Genomic DNA, 15,000 nt, shown 5'->3' on the forward strand with positions numbered 1-15,000 from the left:
CTATTTTTTAGGGAAAAAAAAACAGTTCGTTCAATACCCAAGACCTATAAGCTTTAGGAATCGCATTCTTAATTTTTATTATATTTATTTGAGAGCACATTACCGCGTCAGTGACAATTTTATAGATGTTTGTTTTGTGTGAAGAATTTTTCTTCACTCTTCTTCTTCTTTTGCATTTTGGTCTCGCTCCAAATATTGTAGTAACCCCTAAAACTTTCGCTCCCATACCTTACGTTTCTTTACCGAAACACGGGTAGACTGCGCTAATTTAACTCGTTGACAATACCGTACGTTATGTCTGTGACGTCACTGCGTAGGAAAGCAAAAAAAATCCTGCCTCCTACTCACTCCTTACAACGTTACATTACTCCGCCCTAGAATCTCGATATGGCACCTCAACTGGGTTTTCCTACAATCAATGACCCTCATCTGTTTGGAAGCTGAACCCAGGTGAGGCCACGCGACCTAAGGGTCACTCCATTCTTGCATGAGCAGCTGTTGTGACCGGCTGACCGACCTGGTCAGTCAATTTACATTGCTCTGGTTCACCCACACTCAACTCCCACCAAACAGAGGACATATGGAGCACCAATATCCTGTCGGTTGGAGAGAGGGAAGAAGACGATCTTGAGAACTGTGCCAGCGATACCCGATCTGCCAAGAAGAGAGGATTCCAGGTGTGGGCCAGAGGATGAAAGGTGCAGCAAACGAGCTGTAACAGCCATGCAAGGACTAGGACTGTCTTTAAAGTAAGGAGTACAGGTAAACTACTTGGCCACTTTTAGATTAGGTTCGATTTTCATTTTAACTTGATTCAAGTAACTGGCTTTTACATATTTCGGGCTGAGTGCGTGGGATTTGGTGTACAAATTTTGTGTATAATTTTTGCTTTAGACAGTCTCGGGGCCAAAGACCGCGTGTCCAACCCCACTACAATCATTTATCATTGCAAGAGACCTCGAGACACGCATATTTTGATTGCCTTTTAATTTTGCTAAGTTGCATTTGTTTTATTTCCTTTTGTGCTTGTTTAACCTCTTTTCCTTGATGTTAAGATGTCCGATTTTTCTATGTGATTTTGTGTAATAAAATAACTAGATTAAGTTAATTATACCTTTTCATATTACTATTCCCCCTTTTGATTGATTATGTCTAACAGGAATATTTAATCTCGGGACAGTGTAGCCTAGCCTATATATTGAAAGGAGTAAGTTTAAATATCTTTAGAGTTAGCGAGTGACTTAATATTAATTCTATGTTTCGAAGGGAAGGATCCCTTTCTTTAACTTTTAGTTCACTACAATACATCACTGCTCCCTCCATTGTCATTGTCTCAATAATTTTATAACGTAAAATTCCTGTCCAGCGTTTCACTTGGGACACTGTGATGGAGCCAAAACAGAGCCTAAGAGCGAGATAGCTTTAGACATGACAAAGCTAAGGTAGGCCATCAAATTACTTTTATTTCACGAGTGGAGTTTCCAGGTCTCTGGACAGAGTACAGTTTCTTTTTGCATTTAGAGTGAAGGTATGTGAACTACATCATCAAAGTTATTAACAGGGTGTTTGTGCCTTAATTGATAGTGCTCCTTTTCCTCCCCTGCTGATCCTTGCGTTCATGTTGTTGGGAGACTTTCCTGGAACAAGTGCCCACTCAACAAATGAATAGAAAAATAAAAAACAAGTATTTCTCCGCATTTTGAAAGCTTCAATAAGTTCTGTGATGTTTACTTTTGATTCAGTGTAACTTGCATTTTCAGTTTATAGTTTTTTTTTTTTTTCTGAAACTAGTCAAGTGTTAAATACTTTTTGTTCATTAAGATTGATAGATCAGCTCAGGGATATGTAAATTTTTAATGAACTTTAATTATATTCATATTGTCAATTTTATAAACCGCATTTCATTGCAACCTGTTAGACATAGTATTTCACCAAGTCAAGTTATGGTATTCATCAGATGGGTGTTTTCCTAGGCTTACAGGAGCCTGGTATGTTGAGTCAGTTACTATTGGGAGTAAGTCATTAGTTCTCAAGTTATACTCAGTTTATCTCAGAAACCCTTACAGTTCATAGGTATCGTCTAGGCTAGATATTTCTAGCCTAGAGTAGCCTAACCTAACTTCATTATCCCAACGTCAGTTGTTGGAAAAACTTTAGTCCTGTGTTCTGTAGCTTACAAATTAAAGGATGGTTCCAGACTGATTAATTAGAGGGTGATAGCAATCACCACTGGAAGCAGTCGTCTTAGTTTTGCATTCACTACACATACATTTTACTCTGCATATTTCAGAATTACAATCTTAAAAATGTTTCAACCATAGTATTAATTTATAGAAAAGTATCCCTATTCCACTATCGTTTTCTCCGGAGTTACTTATGTAGAAAACGTGTACACTAAAGAGAAGGCTAACTTACCTAACATCGGCAGAAGCGCACTTGAGTCCTCTAGCCAATCGATCACTGTAAAATAAAGAAATATACAATTAGAATTGATGAAAGGAGCATAATGTAGGAGACTGGACAAGGTTTAAGAGAGGTAAGTTGACCTGAAGAATCTTCATCTAATTAGTTTTTTTTTTTTTTTTTCTGTAATCAGGCAACTGTTCTATTGAGAATTTAAATTTTATAATTATCGTTTATAAATTATATTAATAATGATAAAAAGCTTATGTAAAATGAGTATATAGGGAACATAACTTGTTTAAATGATTCATAAGTCCACATCCAGGCCTCCTAGACAACACATCACAGTTTACCATGGTCACTCATTATGCGAGAGCTTGTGCTAGCATTGGGCTGGTTTATCCATAGCCCACCTACGGCTACTAGCCGTCCTTTATTTCAAAGGATAACCTTGTGATTTGGGTATTCAGCCTTTGTCATTTTTTTTTATATTTAGAAAAGGACGCAAAATGTCCTTTATTTCTTTCATATTACCATTGTCAACAAAATTAATGACAATGTGATGTGTAGGGTTCGAAAGTTGCAGCTAAAGTATTTTATAGTCGAACCAAATCTGAGGCACATTGTTACAAATGGGCTAGGTGAAGAGGTATTAGTAGTGATTATGGATTATTTGAAACAATACAATCCTCTTCTATTTTTCGCCCTTCAAAATAATACGTCAAATATAAAGATGTCCCCAATATGAGTTTAACATTTCATTATTGAACATGGCACAGTAAATTATATTATTAATTTTTTTCGAGAATAGGCTTACAGATAAAAGTAAAGATGGAATGTTTAATTGTTTGAAAAAAAAAATATGGATAATTTGCAACTTGACTTGAAAAGAGTTTTTTGTTTAGTGCAGATAACCCAAGTTGCAATGTTGGAGAAAACCATTCTTTTATAAAAACATTTGCACAGTGAATGCTGGTAATGTTAAGGCAGTGCAAACATTTTACACAATAACAGTAAGATTTGCTTTGGGAAACTTGAATGTGTACATTAAAAAAGTTATTATGAAAATTTACGGACATTTTTAAAGTCAGCAAAATGACGCAAAACTCTTAAAGAATTTAGTTTCTTAGTAGACACAGAATTTAATGAAATTCTTCGACACGTGTCCCTGTAGCCTTGCAGTATGATTTTCTGCCTTGTTCAGAAACTTTGTTTTCTCAAATGACACACTTATCTAAGCTGCTTATTCCAGGTTTTAAGAAACCCATTATTTTGAAACGGAGTTCCATTGCTAGGGCAAAGGCGATGGCGTTGTACATTAGGAATGAATACCTTGCTTGTCATAAGTCCTGCTATGAATGTGGATGTCATGAAAATTTGTGGCAAGCATAACATCTTCTATTTGTGTTCAATCTAAGAGAATCAACACTTGATTGATTTTTTTTTTTTTTTTTTAACCGTATTCTTACCATTATAGCTAAGACACAAGATAACGATAGAAAGACTCTTTTTGTTTTTGTTGCTGATTTCAATGCTCACAATAGCGAGTGGTTAAATTCTGTTTCTCCTACTGATCGCTATGGCTTAAGAGCTTTGGTCTTAGAAAATTAATGAGGCTGTGAGAAAATCATAAGTGAAGGTGTGCTCATGCTTGGTAATTGCTGTGATCTAATATACACTGACTCTCCTGATATTATAATAAGTAATGTTGGTCCTCAAGCTGGGAAGTCTGATCATTCCTTAATTTCATTTGTAGTTAAGACTGAGTATTCTGTCCCTGATATACCATACTGTAATAAGATATATAGGCTGTTTATAAAGTCTCAAGCACACTAGAAAGGCATTTTAAGTGATCATTTGTCTATAAATTGCAGGTGATAGCAAAGGAAAAAAAAAAAAAAAAAAAAGGATTGAATCAATATAATTGATAGGCAGGTTCCATCTCATCTGTTAAAATGCCGAGTCAAGGACAAACCACATTTCAACGAAGATTATAAAGTAACTTATTTGCAGAAACGGAAGGCTTATCATCTTTGGAAAAGTAATAGATCAGACCTGGCTTGGAATATCTAATTCAGCGAAACGCAGTTGCTCAGAGAGTTTATGCTTTAACTAAAAACAAATACAATTTGACCATAAAAGAAACCCTTCCCAATATAACCAGGAACCTAAGTGGTGGGCTACTCATATATCTGCAGTCTTTGGTGTAGACTTAACAGTTCCTCCTTTGCTTGAACTTGGAATAACTATACTTGGCTCCTAACTTGTCTATTATTTTTTTCCACGTTAATAAGCAGCGGTTCTTTTTTACAGTTCATGGAGAATTGGTTATGCTATTCCATTAGGTAAGTGTGTTCGTGGTAGTTATAGCTCTTCTGATTGCTGCATACTTTCCATAACTCCAATAATCTAAAATTTTGGAATTTATTTGATCAAAAGCAATCGCCTGTTTAATAGTTTGCAGTTTGGGTTATGTAAGTATCTTGAAACATGTAATACCTTGTTACAGTTCCCAATGGTGCACATCTCTTTATTATTATTATTATTATTATTATTATTATTATTATTATTATTATTATTATTATTATTATTATTATTATTATTATTATTATTATTATTATTATTATTAAATGCTAAGCTACAACCCTAGTTAGAAAAGCAAGATGCTATAAGCCCAGGGGCTCCAACAGCGAAAATAGCCGAGTGAGGAAATGAAACAAGGAAAAATAAAATTCTTAAGAAGAGTAACATTAAAATGAATATCTCCTATATAAACTATAAAAACTTTAACAAAACAAGAGGAAGAAAAACAAGACAGAACACTGTGCCCGAGTGTACCCTCAAGCAAGAGAACTCTAACCCAAGACAGTGGAAGACTATGGTACAGAGGCTATGGCACTACCCAAGACAAAGTCTCCAGTAAGTTCATATGATTGGTGTTGATTGATTTTAGTACCGACTCTTACCATGGAATGTCAATCATGAGGTATGCTGAATGTATTCCCTAGTTTACAGTTTGGCTTATGCAAAGGCCTTGGAGATTGTAATGTCTTCTTACGATTTTCAATGCTATACAGAAATACCTTCATTGTTGTCAGATTCATATTATTGGTCTTGATTTTACTGGTGCCTTTGAGGCCTTTGTTTTTAAACTTAACCTATAAGGAATAGGTGGGTCTTTTCATAACATCATTATTGATTTTTTAAGTAAAGGATTGCAAAGAGTAGTCATTGATGGTCACCATAGTGAGTATAGTGATGTAATATCTAGTCTTCCTCAGATATGTACACCACATTTAAAATTCTAGGTGTGATTCTTGATTTCAAATTTATTTTTGCAAAACAAATCTGGTCTGCTTCTCTTTTAATTGTGCAAGAAAACTAGCATATTGATAATGTCTCTAAGGGAATATTTAAAATTTTTCATTTTGCCATATCTTGATCATTGATCTCCTGTTTGGTCTTCAGCTGCTACCTCTCACCTTAATTTGTTGTGCAAAATTTGTTGTGTAATTTCTTATCCAAATTCTTGATATCATTCGCTAGTCTCATTATCCATTTAGTTCTTTGTGCATGTTGGATAAGATTTTTCTAAATTCTGACCCACTTCTGCATTCAGATCTTCCAAAATACTATTCGGTATGTAGTACTAGGCATGGAACTAATTCTAACTGGCTTACTTTCTGTAATATAATTTCCATTACTAAGCAGTATTACAGAAGTTCTATTCCATCTGTGACCAGATTGTGAAAAGATCTTCCAAATCTGATATTTTAATCAGTGGAACTTCAGAAGTTCGAACTTCTTGCAAATGCTTTTCTGTAGAAGAGGTTGAAAAAATTTCGTTTCATAGTTTATTCATCACATCTATTTGATAAAATTACAGATCTAATTACATTTTAAATTTCTTTCCATTTCCAATTTATAGTTTATTTGTTAATTCTCTATTACATTTTCAAACAGAGCTGATTTCCCTGTTGGAGCCATTGGGCTTACAGCATTTTGTTTTTTTAATTAATTTTATAGCTTGGCAAGTAAAAAGATTCAATACTGATAATAATAGTCGATGGGAAGAATATATCTTTTTGTGAATATTGCTGATATGGGTTTGCTTCGGAAAAGAAACAAAACAATGGTCACTGCTTCACTCAACCTTTATCAGTTGAACAACAATGATATAATGATCTTAGTTTAAGCACAGACTCTTTTGTTTGCTCATCATCTCTCCAATCGCTTGCAACACAATGCGCTCCCTAGTGGGTGCCCGATTGCTTATGGGATCTTATCTCTCTCTCTCTCTCTCTCTCTCTCTCTCTCTCTCTCTCTCTCTCTCTCTCTCTCTCTCTCTCTCTCTCTCTCTCTCTCTCTTATTCCTATTATTATTTCTCTTCGTATTATTATCACAAAAAAATCCAATTACAACCTGTGTGGATCTTTTTTCTCTCTCTCATTATTATTATTATCATTATTATTATTATTATTATTATTATTATTATTATTATTATTATTATTATTAATAATAATAATAATATTATTATTATTATTATTATTATTATTATTATTATTATTATTATTATTATTATTATTAGCAAGAAAAGCCAAATGCACCAAAAAGATCCCATTCTCCAAATGTGCTGCGTCTGGTTAAATTCTGTGCCATTTTTCTTTCCCGGTTGGACCCTTCATTCCATATTTATAGAGTCGGTGTCATAAAACGTACCCAGCTTCCCCAAGGAACTCATAAGGTTTGTAGAAGGCGAAAAGAGTGAGGGGAAAAAGAGGGAGATAGAGAAAATACGATAAGGATAGATAAAGAGAGGATAATTTTACAGGACTAATGTTAAGAAAGTGATAAGGCAATTAACGGAATTAGTTTTTTTCGCAATTATAAAAAGGAAGAGAACATTATTTAGAAAAATACATCAGTAAATATGTAGTAAAAAATGATAACTTTTGTACTATATTTACCTCCAATCTACATAATGCCCCATTGCCGTTCGTATCAGACTACTAAAATGTGTGCAAGTTTAGTAACATTCCATTAAGCACTGAATAGTCATTACAAGGGAATCGTTAAGCAATAGAAGGGGAGGAAGAATGAAATACGGCAATGCTATGAATATGTTTTGCTTCTGAAGGTTATTTTATGAGAAAAAGGAGTGTGCGCAGACATCTTGCACCAGAAGGTGTTTTCGGAAGGAAAGTTTATTTTATTAGACCTAAAATGAGGCGCTTGAACGGCCTTCGTCGTCTCATTCCTAAATCGGAAATAAACCCGGAAATAGATATTATTGGACACTTTGATGTAAATTATTATTAATATTATTATTATTATTATTATTATTATTATTATTATTATTATTATTATTGTTATTATTATTATTATTATTATTATTATTATTATTATTATCAATGTAAAATGCATATGCATTAGAAGGAATCAAAATTAGACCTGACATAATTCTTTAATTAGAAAATGAATATTCAAAATTTATCAAATTTATTAACTTCATTTCATAACTTAAGAAGGCCAGAAATGTTAGAACAATTTACATATCCAGGTAAACATTCTTGACTTAGGAAGTAAGAATACTCTATCGACTTACATCGATTTTGAAATAATCATCACCATGAACAAGGTACGAATTCGTTTTTGTCTGTTTTTATACCTTCTTTTTCGTCTGTCTGTCTACAAGATATATTCAGATCTATTAAATATCTTCTATCGACCTTTTGACATTTCAATTTCGAGCAACAGTGATAAAAACGAGTCAATAATTTTAATTACTTTCTGATGATACAAAAAAAAAAAAAAAAAAAAGTCTGGTCCCAACTCTGAATAAAAGATATATCGGTAAATCAATCTATAAATAACTGACTAGTCCAAGTGACAGTTTTTAAGCAAGTTCGAGGGCTAATACATAACACTAGTACCGTCTCTCTCAGAAAGGAAATAAAGATTATTTTAGAATTCGAATGATTAATAACAAGTAAAATGTAATTCCTTTTATAATTGTTATCTCTTGCCTCATTGTTTGTATGGGAGAAGCTACTCGAATATTTCAGATGTTTTCTTCGCATGCACTTACAATGCACGATGGTTAATATATACTTGCAGATAAACGACCGATAATACACATTTAAGAACGCATGAGGTATATCATCTCAGAAATATACGAGTAAAATTATGCGATCCGCAAAGGGATATACATATTTAGACACGCTCTACTGTACATTTATTGCGTGTTCTCCTTTTCTTATCTGTCACGATCTGGTTTATTTTGGACTCCTCAATACGTCATACCATCCTGACGTGAGTAATATCCCCGAATGTCGGCGCCACCCAGTCTGAAAGTGTCATAACTCTGCGATGTATCATGTTGGATTAGACGGATGCCATGGGATCGGTTTAGCGCATCCTTTGCCAACGATATCAAAATAAACATTTACTCACCAGGTTGTGTTAATACTTTGTGTTGTTTCTCAGCTGTTCTTCATTCTTGCAATTGTTTCTCCTGAAAGTGGAGTTTAGATTGGCTTCTTTCTTAATGTTGTTTCTCCGTTGTTGCATTTTAGGCTTCCTATGGGTTATTCTTCGTGCTTGAGTGAGCTCTGCGATGCCTTCGTTTTCAATATTGTTTCTTCTATGGGTGTATCTCGGTGGTCCTATATTATCAGTGTTGTTTCTCCATCAAATGCTGTTTGAGCTGTCTTCATTTATGGAGTCGTTTCTTTGTTATGCGAAGCTTACGCTATATCAAGGATCTAATTGTTTTGGCTGAAGCTTCTTCTTTCTTTAAAGTCTCAAGGAAAGGTAGAAACCTGGATCATGAAAGAAAATCGACGCATGAATGAATTGGGTGTTACGAGGTGTCTTATAAGAGCCGCCTAATGTGTCTGAGATCCTATTTACCTTTTGCGTTCTTTCACAGGGAGTCGTATTGCTTCTCAAACATCGATTGAGTAGTTCTTTGTGGCAAGAATCCACAAACGGAGTTAGTCATATACCTTCAATCATTATTTTCTATGTGTTCCTGTTATCTTCAACAATGTCTGTCTGTCTGACTGTTTCTTCATGAGATGTCTTAGATCGTTCTTATTATAATTAAATTAAGTTAAGTGATTTTAGGATTAAGAATCAAGGAGTTAATTACATTTTCAGATGGATCCGGATCCGATAGAAGTTCAAACTGTTTTTTTTTTTCTTTTACGTTGACGGAAGTAATGTTTTACTCTTTTCTTTGCTTTAAACTTTGCTTGTTGCTGCACCCAAATTCTTTAAAAGATGTTGTAAAAGGCCTCATTAATAGAATGAGAGAGAGAGAGAGAGAGAGAGAGAGAGAGAGAGAGAGAGAGAGAGAGAGAGAGAGAGAGAGAGAGAGTCGTTTGGGATGAGGTTACCATCTTTCTCCACTTGGGTGACGACCAACCGTATCAACTAACTCCCTGGTACTGAATTACTGCTTTAGTAATAGAAAAATGTGATATATATAAAACATGTCTCAAATTTCCTTTTCAATTCAACACCGTAGATTTATTACATTTTTTCCCAATAATTCTGACAATCGTTTACATCCAGATCTTCCAAGACTCTTTAAGCCGATACGTAGTAAAAGGTAGGTAGTTAATTTAAACAGCCTTTTCTTCCGTAAGCCCCAAATTCTACACAGTATTTTAGACGTCTCGTTCCTGTTGTGGCTATAATGAGGAATTGTCTTTATAATTAAATAGTTGAATTAGTAGAGCGTTCAAAGTTGGTGCAAATACGTTTTCGTTTTGTTTTGCAGATTAGCGTACGTCTCATTTAATAGTTTATCTGTTACTAATTTATTTGACGTTGTTAGCTATCTTTGTTTTATATTTTGTTTTTATGTCTTTTTGTGTATTTATTCCTGATTTCCACACTTCTTTTCTACACTGGGATACTTTCCTTATTGTACATGAGATTTTGGGTTTGCAGCATTATGCTTTTGAAGCTAATTTTGCAACCTGGCTCGTAACAATGATAATAACATTAACCGAAATATATATATATATATATATATATATATATATATATATATATATATATATATATATATATATAAATATATAAATATATATATATAAATATATATATATATATATATATATATAAATATATATATATATATATATATATATATATATATAAATATATATATATATATATATATATATATATATATATATATATATATATATATATATATATATATATATATATATATTCGTGGTGTGGCTAAATCTTGCTAAAACCCTGGCCACCCTTTGTCGAGAGGAGTATCCTAAAAATGGGACTGCAAATATAGAAATATAAAATGGACACCCGTCTACTTATGCAAGTGCCCTAAACTCTTGACTGAAGATGAGGGAATATGAGCCCTTGGCAGTCTATTGCAGACGACTGTTTCTTGCAGTATGTAAAGCAGGAGCTCGAATTCGGCTCGAACCTGAAAGTTTATATTGGTGTCTGCAACCTCACCGACTTTGTGAGCTAGGGAGTGGGTATCAGGGGGTATGAGTCATCAATTGCTATTGCCTGGCCCACCGCGGTCGTAGCTTAGGTGGAGATGGCTTTTGGTACTGATTATATGTATACATGGTCGGTTTCTAGGACATTGCCCTATCCTTAGCCTCTGCCAATCATTCGTGACCTTTTACTCTTTAAACCACCTGCTGGTGAGGCGAGAGTCCTAAACCCTGGACTGTAATTGTTGATCTAAGAACTCCTGCCAATAAAGAGAGTTCCTCAAACACTAGACTGCAGTAATGTAACTGGGACATCTAGCACTCGTAGAAACGAGTGCAGAATAAGGATGGATTCCCACTGAGACATCTTTATGGTGGGGCAAGCGTCTTAAACACTGGCCTGCAATTAAGGAAATCTACTTAGAGCACTAGCTGTTGAGGAAAGAATGCATAACACTGGACTGTAATTTCTGTAAATAATTAAATAAAACCCAGAATCTCCCATCTGCGTGTGACTGTTATAACCACTTGTCTACAAATAACAACTTGCAGGTAACGATTCCAACAGGTAATCATCTAGAGAAAGGTCTTCAGCCACTGCCAAGAGATATTTGGGCTTCTTTGAAAGAGTCAGTCTACAGCATAAACAGGATTCATCACCCCCTTCAAGAAAGAGACCAAAGGCTGCCCTCTCGAAGTGTCGGGCCACAACTTGAATTGGGTCCTAATGCTTCGACAATGGGACTTGATTAAGTTGGTCATCGTTCGGTTTTACTGGTTCAACAACTGATGAGAAAGATGGTGATAGAGATTATATCAGTGGTGGAAAGAAAACAGTAATGAAGATGAAACTTATATTCATCCTAATAATTAGGCAGGAACGAAGGAAAAAAAAATTATTTCGAGAATGTGAATAAGATTGTGCTAAGTAATGGGAAATGTCTTCTTGTAAAGAAAAGATTCCAAAAATATCTTACATTAATTCATGAGATTTTCAAAACTAAGAGATGAGAGAGAGAGAGAGAGAGAGAGAGAGAGAGAGAGAGAGAGGTATATTTCAAAGTCATAATGCATCCTTGCCATGAGTACATGATTCTACTTAAATTATGAAATTTAAGAATGTGCGTTATAATATTTCAAAGATTCACAGAGACAAAAATTTAGAGAGAGAGAGAGAGAGAGAGAGAGAGAGAGAGAGAGAGAGAGAGAGAGAGAGAGAGAGAGAGTAAAATGTTTGAATGAAGTTCCGAAAGATTTGAAAAGAAAACCCTCTGTTTAGAATAGCCCGTGCGTTCAGTGGAATGGATAGCAGCGCTCTGATAAAACACCGCAGTGGTTTAAACAACCAGATAAGACAATAAACCGAAGACAACGAGAGGAGACAAAAGAGAGATTTTTATATTTCCTTTGTTGAGTGGTTTTGGTGCTTTAATTCGCAGATTTTATATGTTCAAGTGGTTTTGGTGCTTTAATTCGCAGCTTTTCATTTACCTATGTTCGTATTCACGGTTTCTTAACTCACATCTAACTGAACATTTCTCCAATATTTGGAGTTATATCGGGAAATATAAAGTCTATCTGATCTTTCAGTTTGATGGACAGGAAAGTTAACTTCTTTTCTTAGCACCTGTTTAAAGCAGTAATGTATATGGTCTTAAAATCGTTCGTTCCTATATCACTATTGATCTTCTGGACTGGTGTGTACCAATATATATATATATACTGTATATATATATATATATATATATATATATATATATATATATATATATATATATATATATATATATACATTTATATATGTATATATATATATATGTATCTATATATATAAATTATATATATATATATATATATATATGTATATATATATATATATATATATATATATATATATATATGTATATATATATATATATATATATATATATATATATATATACTCTTACAAAGCTGGTCTAGTGTAGAGTAAATACAGTAGTTTATTCATGATTTTATTTATGTTTTCATATGTGCATTGAAGAGAGGTTAGCCAGCTCTTAAAATTAGTTCCTCTCATGTAGATTTAATTTTATTATGTATATTACGTAAGACTTTCGTCGTTAATTTCCTGTATTCTTTATTCAAGTAATTATACGCAAATTTACGTTATTTTTAAGAATTAACTTTTTATTTCACATATGTTTGTTACAAAGTCTTACATACTCTGTTTGAGAGTGTTATGTAACCCATACGAGATAGGAACAAAGGCTTATGTAACGTTCTTTTATATTCCTATGAGGTATTGCATCATGTTTGAGATGAAATACGCAATTCTTTTGTCTACCTTGTGCTTTGAAAAATTCTCGAAAAACCTAGTGATAGATGTTATGTTTTTTCTATTTCAGAGACAAAGGGTGGGCGGAGCTAGCTGACTGAGAGAGCCGTCTGGCGTTGAGTGAGTACTTGTTCGAGAGAGCAATACTTGGTAACTCTGACACCCTTAGCCCAGCCCCCAAGCTACCAGACCCCAGTCCTGGAATCTTCTGGAAGTAGCTAAGTTTCATATATAAAGGCGACCCCAGGGTTGCATAGGTAGATGGAGAATCCCAGCCCTAAGTCAAAGTCAGCTCTCCACCTCTCCCTCATACGCAGCTCAGAGTATTGTTTTATAAGTGTTCAGTGAAATATCGATGATTTGGTTTGATGGGTTTTTGTAAACATAGTAACCACTTATAAAAATATTCTTAGAGTTTTTGTAAACTGCCCTGTAGTAAGGAGAAAGATACTTGCATCGTGATCTAGTTATCTATTTTCATTAAGTATCAAACTTAAATATTGTATTCAGATTTAATTTCAAGTGCAACAAGTGATTGTATATTTCTTTGGTCTTAGTGTAAGGTTTATTCAGATTCAATATTATAAGTCAAGTAATTGTATAATATTCAGAACGTAACATTTTTGTCTTAATCTAAGTTTTATTAAGACTTAATCTTTCGAGTGATTTATTTCCCGAACTTCTTTAAATTTTCAAGCATTAGCCTTTAGTTTAATAACCGATGAGTATTCCTTTTCTTTATATTTTATTCATCACAACGCTGTTTCGACAAAACTATATCTACATCAACTTGGCCCATCTTTAGCTCACAAAGAAAGTGAGGTTGCAGACACTACAAGAAACTATCGAGTTTCCGTGGAACTCGAACTCCAGTCCGGCAGAACTCTAACCAAGGACGATTCCAATTGGCCACCACAGCTCTAGGTTAGGAAAGATAACCGGAATAAAGAATAATGGTTATCGAATATTTAGATTTTAAAAGAGAATTTTATGTATAACACAATATTTAGAGAGACATATACTGTACAAGACTTTGTGTATTTGACATTAGAAGTTTCGCACGATGTTGTAGAAATCTAAACAGGGGGAGAGGGGTTCTACATAAGCAGGGAAACATACATACATACATACATATACCGAGGCACTTCCCCCAATTTTGGGGGGTAGCCGACATCAACAAATGAAACAAAACAAAAAGGGGACCTCTACTCTCTACGTTCCTCCAAGCCTGACAAGGGACTCAACCAAGTTCAGCTGGTACTGCTAGGGTGCCACAGCCCACCCTCCCCCGTTATCCACCACAGATGAAGCTTCATAATGCTGAATCCCCTACTGCTGCTACCTCCGCGGTCATCTAAGGCACCGGAGGAAGCAGCAGGGCCTACCGGAACTGCGTCACAATCGCTCGCCATCCATTCCTATTTCTAGCACGCTCTCTTGCCTCTCTCACATCTATCCTCCTATCACCCAGAGCTTTCTTCACTCCATCCATCCACCCACACCTTGGCCTTCCTCTTGTACTTCTCCCATCAACTCTTGCATTCATCACCTTCTTTAGCAGACAACTATTTTCCATTCTCTCATCATGGCCCAACCACCTCAACACATTCATATCCACTCTAGCTGCTAACTCATTTCTTACACCCGTTCTCACCCTCACCACTTCGTTCCTAACCCTACCTACTTGAGATACACCAGCCATACACCTTAGACACTTCATCTCAAACACATTCAATTTCTGTCTCTTCGTCACTTTCATTCCCCACAACTCCAATCCATACATCACAGTT

The 15,000-nt window shown here is 34.6% G+C and overlaps 1 protein-coding gene across 1 annotated transcript in view; it reads right to left on the reverse strand.

The window, feature by feature from the left end:
• Positions 1 to 15,000, reverse strand: part of LOC137660317 (uncharacterized) — a 153,589-nt gene that overhangs the window by 11,887 nt on the left and 126,702 nt on the right. Inside the window, exon 3 of the mRNA XM_068395136.1 lies at positions 2,416 to 2,460. Within this exon, the coding sequence (XP_068251237.1) occupies positions 2,416 to 2,460 (45 nt within the window). The remainder of the gene's footprint in view (positions 1 to 2,415; positions 2,461 to 15,000) is intronic.

This window comes from Palaemon carinicauda, chromosome 20 (genome assembly GCF_036898095.1).
Source record: "Palaemon carinicauda isolate YSFRI2023 chromosome 20, ASM3689809v2, whole genome shotgun sequence".
Lineage (NCBI taxonomy): Eukaryota > Metazoa > Arthropoda > Malacostraca > Decapoda > Palaemonidae > Palaemon > Palaemon carinicauda.